Consider the following 8,874-nt stretch of genomic DNA (forward strand, 5'->3'; position numbering starts at 1 on the left):
GCAGGTGAGTCTGGGATGTGTTTGCTTTAAGATCTGAATGAGTATCAGTGCTGCTTCCTACTTTCACAACTCAGCCTGCTGCACTTACATTTTACTGGACTGCCAAGTGCTTTGAGCTTCAAATTGTCTTTGTTCTCCAACTTGATGTCTGTCTCCCCTGGTGTGAACCACTAGTCTCCTGTCTGCTTGGAAACCCTTTGTGATGTGGACCCCACCTGGGGCGTCAGTGCTGAGGATGTTAAGTTGGAACTCGGATTCACTAGGAAACGATTCAACACTTATCTTTCATTTGAGAAAATGACAGAATCTCTGTTTGCAGGATTTTGGTGGGCTTTTTTTTTTTTTTTGAGTACATTTTGGCACATGTGTATTTTATTACATTTATTTTAGGATTTTATTATTTTATTACAGGAAGGTCTGTACAAAGCAATGTTCACAACCTTTACAGAGCAGATCAGTTGGCCCGGGGACTAGATAGAAGGAGGGTGGGGTAGCAGAGAGACACCGTCAGAGCTTACCTGCGCCCTACTGCCACCGAAGATGACCAAGTGGGCTGCTGCAGCTCACTGTTAAGGGCTTCACGGCCACTGTCTGCATCACTAATTCAAGTTATCAAAAACTAAACTCACTGTTCCACACGTCACATTTTTATGCCGAAAGATCATCAAAGGAGACATTCCCAAGGACTGACACTGGGAAATTGTGAATGGATCTAAAGCCTGCTCGTCCCACCCACAGAAGGTGATATGCCAAGACCCCATTGCCTAGAGTTGCTACCCTGCTGAGCCACTCACTTTACAAATTCGTGACTTGAACTTAATTGCTCACAGTCTTAGAATGTTAAATGGCTGAGACTTGAGTGTGGCTTGATTACAACAGCATGTCAAAAGTTGTTTCAAAAGTCTCATCCCATTGTCTCCAGTGAAGGGTCTTCATTTTTGTGTATGGAACTGTAAATGTACATTGAGGTACTTTGGGAAAACAGCAAGCCCCTCCGCTCATACATTCATCTTGATCTGGAAGGCTGTGTTGGCAGTCTTGTGACAACTAGTAGTCACCTTTGTTGACTTTATTTAAAAAAAAAAAAACATGAGCACTGCATGCATGTAGTGGCTGCAAGGCCAGAGAGGGGCTTGGATGTCCTGGAACTGGAGTTACAAATGATTGTGAACTGACATGCGGGTGCCAGAAACCAAACTCAAACCCTTGGCAAGAGAAACGAGTACTCTTAAGTACTGAGCCATCTCCAGGCCCTGGCAGGCTGTTAGCAGGAAGATGACTGCATCCTGGGACCAACCAATCTAGAGCGTGGGTTATCTGAGGAGAGTGTTAGATCCTGGTGCAGCTTGCTTCACACTTCATCTCTCGTGTTCCCACACACAGCAGAGACTGGAAGGAGCCCAGGGAAAGGAGCATTAACTAGGAAATGCCACAAAATAAAAAGAACTGGTACAGGACAAGGTCATATAGGAGTGACTATAAACAGTGGGCCCTGGAATGAAGCCTGGAGAACAAGCAACAGTACCTGTGGCAGACCTCATTATTTTTTTATGGCTTTTATCTACTTATAAACGAATTACTAGATGTGTGTGTGTGTATCCATGTGTAGGTCTTTGTTGTTCATTTGTTTTGTCAAACTCAGGTGCCCATGCTTGCACAGCAAACATTTTACCAACTGAGCCTTCTCCCAGCTCCTAATATTTTTTTTGTATGAAAAATGCTTTCATATGAACTGCATAAGCTGGCTGCTGAGTGTTGGACAGACAGACCCAGCAGTGGCATGTTACATGCCAGCAAGTCTACCAGAGAGCTGTAGTTACATTAAGGACTGACTGCCTTGAGTTCCTTTTGCCTGTGAGGAGAAGACTGTTCCCATGGCTTGTGTGAAGGAGACTGGGGAAAGCAAAACTGTTGAAATGGTACACGTTGTTTAGACTTAATAGAAAGTAGTCAACATTTAAAGATGTTCTCTTATGGAAAGCTGTGCCTTTGCCCCTCACACAGCAGGACTGTAAGCAGATAGGATTGTTTCTAGTACTGGGCTCAAGCCCAGGGCCTTGTGCAGGTGAGGCAGGTACTCTACAATAAGCTATGGTTTTTGGTGTTTGGGTTTTTTAAGACAAGATCTGTATATAGCCCAAGCTGCCTTTGAACCTGATCCTCCTGCCTCTGCCTCCCAAGGGCTGGCTGGGGTCACAAGTCTTCTCCACTATGTCGGGCAGTGGTCAAGTCTTCATCTGGAGCATCTTGGGGCTGGAGAGCTGGGGCCCCCCTCTTCAGCTCTCTCTGTTCCTTCCCTGACTCTGCCACACTGTACAGTGTAGACCTGCACTGGCCCACAGAATGTGTTCTGCCTCCTGCTTAGGCTCTTACCACTGTGCTGTACTGTTCACACTGAAAGGACAGATGTTGTGTTAGCCTAACCAAGCCAACAATCAGGGCGCCTCCCAGCAAAGTCAATAAAGGCCAAAATAAGCAGTGAAAGACAACCTTGTGGCCAGACTTCCTCAGAACAACTCCCAAGGGGCCATTGGGACTGTAGAAGCAGGGGAAAGTTCCATTGTTGTGATCGAAGAATCCCTTGATGTCCAGGACGCTGTTGAGCAGATCATCCCGGTCTCCGTGACACTTGGGTGTGTAAAAGCACTAGGAATGTGGAGGAGGGAAAAGCTCTGTTAATAGTGGCCAGCATTAAGGCTCCAGGCTAAAGCTGCGGTGGGGAGGCCGGATAGAGACACGCTCACTCTGTAGCATGGGGGAAGGGAAGAGTCGGCAGAATGAAATGACCGTGTCTGATAGCCTCTCGTGTGAGACATGGAGGCAGGGAGATGGCTCAGCAGGCGAAGGTGCTTCCTGCTAACTAAGCCTTACCACCTCAGTTCTAGCCCCAGGACCACGTGGTGGAAGAGAACGAAATGCCTCTGATCTCCACACACTATGGCCAGCATGCTCACATACACACAAAGAGGTACCACGACATGCTTACCTGCACACAGAGACACACCATGATGTGTGTGCCTGCAAACACACATTTTTCTAATGTGTGATGAAATGGCCGCATCCAGAATTGAAAACCAGAAACCATTAGATTAAGTAATGACCAGCAACACTAAGTTAGAGCATGTCCTCTAATGAAAACCTTTAGAGTTAAGTTTAACCATGAGCTGTAAGTCACATGTACTAGTGGTGTAAGTTATTTATAAGTACTTTAAATGTCTTAAGAATTACCAGTGTGGCTGAATGGAGACTGAATTCATTCTAACCAGTGCTACCGTATGAAGACATTGTCCCCTTAGGACTTCACACCAAGCGAGGAAACTAGAATGTGCCTCTCCCTTCTTCATGCCCCATGTCTTCTCCCAGACGGCTCTCGGCTTCATCTGCCCTGATGGGAATACTGTGAACATATTCAGAGGCATTTAATAGAGCTGAACACACACAAGTCCCTGGTTCAGGCCTCATTCGGCTCCTCATAACAAAGCATGGAAATTCCCAGCACTTGGGAGGTAGAGAGAGATGATCCCACAGTTCGAGGCCATCCCTGCCTACATGGTAAGTTTGGAAGCATTCACGGTTACATGATACCCTCCAAAAAAGGAAATGTTCACTGGAAGAAAACTAACTTCACAGATGGCATGTGCCCTGCTCAGGCCAGCACTATGGATGGGGCAGCAGAGAACTTTTACTTGTCAAAGTCACATTACCTTGGGGTTGGTCCTGATGGCCTCGTCGTCGTAGTGGAGAAGCACTTTCTGTCCCGAGTGGCTCAGGTTTACGAACACCTGCAGGCATGGGTATCTCCCATGGTCCTGGCAGCTACCCTCACAGGTGAAGGAAAAGTCCAGCCCATCATCCACAATGTGTGTGTGGACAGTGGTGCAGTTTGATTCTTCTCTGGGAGATCTTTGAAATTAAAAAAAAAAGAAAGAAAGAAAAAGAAAAATGTTTTTCCTAAGTAGGGATGGGAGGTACTGAAGGCAGCTACTGGAAAACCAGTTTCTGCATTCTGAGGCATGCTAAGCCACTGACCTGTCACATACACTAGCACAAACATCACATCCTGATCAGGGAAAGTGGGGGACACAGATGGGAAAAGAGCTGGGTGGTAACTGCCTCAGTTCTAATCCTAGGGATGTATTTCCTCTCAGCCAGCCCTGACACAAAACTGTCAGAACCTAGAGTTGTGTGTTCGCATCAAGACTGGCTACTGTGGATTCCAGGTGTTCCAGAGATTCTAGCTCAGGAGGTCTGAGCTGAGGCCTGAGAGTCTCTAAGTAATAGTTAAGATGCACGTATTAGGAGAAGTGAACTAAGTATCATTGCCCTAAATACTGAGCCACCAAGAGTCACATTGGTTAACCCACCATCTCTCATGCGGTCACTTTTAGCTTCCTGGTGAAGGTAGGCCTTTGGAAGGAGTACTTGGCTAGGAGTGCTGTTTAGGGGAGATTTCATAGGTGTGGCCTTGCTGGAAAAAAGTATGTCACTGGAGTGAGCTTTGAGAATTTAAGAATCAAAACTTCCAGTCTGATCTCTGCTCTGTCCTTGCAGTTTAGGCTGTGATCTCTCATTCCTAGTCTTGCCACAACACCAAATTACCACCATGCCTACCTGCTACGATAGATTTATCCTCGTGAAACCATAAGCCAAAATCTTCCACACATTGCTTTTGGTCATGGTGTTTTATCATAGCAATAGGAAAGTAACTACAGTACCCAAGCTATTATCTGTACATGACACAGGGCAAGCTCTTAAGTCCACCATGATAGTGTTTCTGGCACGTGTGATCTGGCTGCACTCCTTGGAGCATAGAGATGAACAGGATATAGCTTGGCACCCTGAGGAATTCACAGACAAAATCATGCCTCATCACCATGTGCCTCCCAACATGCTTGCCTCTGATGCTGGAAGCAGGGCGGGGATGTTGAATCACAGCAACAGGAAGAAAACTAGAACATACATTATGGACACCTTGGAAACAGACACCAGACATGTCTGTAGGGAAGATTCTAGACTGGATTGAGAGGGAAGACACGCTGAGTGGTGCCATCCCATGGAATGAAATCGTAGACTGAATAAAAAGAGAAAGGCACTGAATCAAATCCAGGCCATGCAGCACAGCTCCAGGGGAGGAACACAGAGACCTGCTGACCACCATGCCACCCACAGATCTGCACCCTCCAGCTGGATGGCCAGGGCCAGCATGCAGCAGGAGCCACCACAATATGTGAATATATGGTGGTCAAATGGGAGAGAAGAAAAGTGGAGCAGTTTGAACATTAAGAAGATGGATGGAAGGCAATAGTGTGGCTTGTGCCATTAATCCCAGCACTTGGGAGGCAGAGGCAGGTAGATATCCGAGTTCAAGGTCAGCCTGGTCTACAGCACAAGTTCCAGGACAACCAGGGCTACATAGAGAAACTCTGTCTTGAAAAACAAACAAAACAGATGGCTGGAACTGCAGAGAATAGTAATCTGTTGTTCTGTTGTGAGTAGACAGCCTAGCCATCTAGGGCCATGGTGAGGGCCCAGCCCAAGCTGCCACTGAGGGCATGTCTGAGTCCATGGCTATGCAGTGGCAGGGGTCTATAGCTCATATTACCATTAGAGAGCATGGAGATCCTTCCAGTCTGGGCCAGAGTCCCGAGCAGACCTTGGGTGAGAACTCTGCAGCCAGTCCCACAACACCCTGAGGAAGCTCCACTCCCAGGCTCTCTAATGTACCCAGAATCACAGGTGAGGAGGGCACAATATCTCTCCCAACACCACTGGGAGTAACTGGGACAAGTGGGATCCAGGGACACAGGAACCCCATCTGACCAGTGGCATGGGTTCCTTCCATTCTGAGCTGGTGCCTTGAGCAGACCTTGGGCCTGAACTCTGCAGCCAGTCCTACAACACCCAGAGGAAACTCCACTCCCAGGTGCTCTAACATGCCCAGGATCACAGAATTCCAGGAGTTTGGTTACACAAGAATCTCAGGGTGCCAGAGGCAGCTTTACTCCCAGGATCTCAGGATCACAGGATCCCAGAGCCACAGGATCACAGAGACAGCTAGACTCTGAGGAGTTTTGACAAAACCAGGATCACAGGAAGGACGGCCTCCAGTCAGATATATCAAGGACAGGTAGCACTAGCAATAACCAGATGACGGGAGGCAAGCATAAGAACATAAGCAACAGAAACCAAGGCTACTTGACATCTTCAGAACCCAATTCTCCCAACATAGAAAGTCCTAGATAAACCATCACACCTGAAAAGCCAGATTCAGATCTAAAATCACTTCTCATGATTATGATTATGAGGACTTTAAGAAGGACATAAATAACTCCCTTAAAGAAATACAGGAGAACACAGGTAAACAGATAGAAGCCCTTAAAGACAAAACACAAAAATCCCTTAAAGAATTATAGGAAAACACAATCAAACAGGCGAAGGAAATGAACAAAACCATCCAAGATCTAAAAATAGAAGAGAAACAATAAGGAAATCACAAAGAGAGACATCCCTGGAGTTAGAAAACCTAGGAAAGAGATCAGGAGTCATAGATGCAAGCATCACCAACAGAATACAAGAGATACAAGAGAGAATCTCAGATGCAGAAGATACTATAGAAACCATTGACACAAAAGTCAAAAAAAAAAGTGCAAAATGCAAAAAGTTTCTAACACAAAACATCCAGGAAATCCAGAACACAATGAGAAGACCAACCTAAGGATAATAGGTATAGAAGAGAGCTAAGATTTCCAACTTGAAAGAGCCAGTAAATATCTTCAACAAAGTATAGAAAAAAACTTTACTAACCTAAAGAAAGAGATGCCCATGAACATACAAGAAGCCTACAGAACTCCAAATAGACTGGACCAGAAAAGAAATTCCTCCCATCACATAATAATTAAAACACCAAATACACTAAACAAAGGAAGAATATTAAAAGCAGTAAGGGAAAAAGGTCAAGTAACATATAAAGGCAGACCTATCAGAATTACACCAGACTTCTCACCAGAGACTATGAAAGCCAGAAGATCCTGGGAAGATGTCCATACAGACCCTAAGAGAACACAAATGCCAGCCCAGGCTACTATACCCAGCGAAACTCTCAATACAAAAGGATAATAGATGGAAAACACCAACCCAAGGAGAGAAACTACACCCTAGAAAAAGCAAGAAAGTAATCTTTCAACAAACCCAAAAGAAGATAGCCACACAAACATAATTCCACCTCTAACAACAAAAATAACAGGAAGTAACAATCACTTTTCCTTAACAGCTCTTAAAATCAATGGACTCAACTCCCCAATAAAAAGACATAGACTAAGAGACTGGATTTGTAATCAGGATCCAGCATTTTGTTGCATACAGGAAACGCACCTCAGTGACAAAGGCAGACACTACCTCAGAGTGAAAGGTTGGAAAACTATTCTCCAAGCAAATCGTCCCAAGAAACAAGCTGGAGTAGCCATTCTAATATCAAACAAAATTGACTTAATAAAAACAGATGTATAAAAGTTGGGGGTCTTAGACAGATGCACTTAGCAGAATGCATAGAAACAAACACTTATCTAGGACTAACTGGCTATTCTATGTTTTTTGTTGTTCCATATCAAATAGAGGATTTTCTTTCTATTTATGTGAAGAATGAGATGAGGATATTTATTGTGAGTTCACTGAATCAGTAAATTGTTTTGGTAGGAAGGCCTTTTTTCACAATGTTAATTCTACCAAGATATATGCTTGGGAGTTCTTCAAATTCTGGTATGTTTCTTAGTCTCTTTCTTCACACATTTAAAGTTTTCATTGTAGAGGATTTTTACCCCTTTTGTTATCTATATCCTAAATATTTTATTTTATTTGAGAAACTGGGAAGAGGAGCGTGTCCATGATTTCTCTCTCTCAGCATGCTTGTTACTCATACATATTAAGACTGGTAAATTTTATAAGTCAATTATGCATAATAACACTTTGCTGAAATTATTGATAATTTCTACAAATTTTCTAGTCAAATTTTGGGAACATTGGGTATAGGATAATATAATCTTCAATTGAAAATAATTTGACTTAATATTCTCCTGTTTGTATCCCTTCTCTTGCCTTACTGTTCCAGCTAATGCTTCAATCACATTATAGATGAGCAGTAGGGAGAGTGGGCACTCTTCTCCCATTCCTGACTTTAGTGGGGCTTATTAATGGTTTTATTCATTTAGGATGATATTGGCCATGGGTTTGTCATACATAACCTTTATTATGCAGGAAGATGTTTCCTACAGTCCTACTTGTTCTAGGGCTTTTTTCCCCAATTTTTATTAGATATTTTCTTCATTTACATTTCAAATGCTATACTGAAAGTCCCCTATACCCTCCCCCCACCCTGGTCCCCTACCCACTCTCACTTCTTGGCCCTGGCATTCCCCTGTATTGGGGCATATAAAGTTTGCAAGACCAAGGGGCCTCTCTTCCCAATGATGGCCAACTAGGCCATCTTCTGCTGCATATGCAGCTAGAGACACGAGCTTTGGGGGTACTGGTTAGTTCATATTGTTGTTCCTCCTATAGGGTTGCAGACCCCTTCAGCTCCTTGGGTGCTTTCTCTAGCTCCTCCATTGGGGGTCCTGTGTTCCATCCAATAAATGACTGTGAGCATCCACCTTCTGTATTTGCCAGGCACTGGCATGCCCTCAGGCGAGACAGCTATATCAGGGTCCTTTCAGCAAAATCTTGCTGGCATATGCAATAGTGTCTGGGTTTGGTGGCTGATTATGGGATAGATCCCCAGGTGGAGTAGTCTCTGGATGGTCCATCCTTTTGTCTTAGCTTCAAACTTTGTCTCTGTAATTCCTTCCATGGGTATTTTGTTCCATATTCTAAGGAGGAATG

At 44.5% G+C, this 8,874-nt stretch overlaps 1 protein-coding gene across 1 annotated transcript in view; it reads right to left on the reverse strand.

Moving 5' to 3' along the window:
* Positions 1-2,361: 2,361 nt before the first annotated feature.
* The window catches only part of Kcnmb3 (potassium calcium-activated channel subfamily M regulatory beta subunit 3), a 19,488-nt gene continuing 12,975 nt past the window's right edge, over positions 2,362-8,874 (reverse strand). Inside the window, exons 3-4 of the mRNA XM_021159165.1 lie at positions 3,705-3,903; positions 2,362-2,646 (exon numbers count right to left, since the gene is read on the reverse strand). Coding sequence (XP_021014824.1) covers positions 2,362-2,646; positions 3,705-3,903 — 484 coding nt within the window. The remainder of the gene's footprint in view (positions 2,647-3,704; positions 3,904-8,874) is intronic.

Source organism: Mus caroli, chromosome 3, assembly GCF_900094665.2.
Source record: "Mus caroli chromosome 3, CAROLI_EIJ_v1.1, whole genome shotgun sequence".
Lineage (NCBI taxonomy): Eukaryota > Metazoa > Chordata > Mammalia > Rodentia > Muridae > Mus > Mus caroli.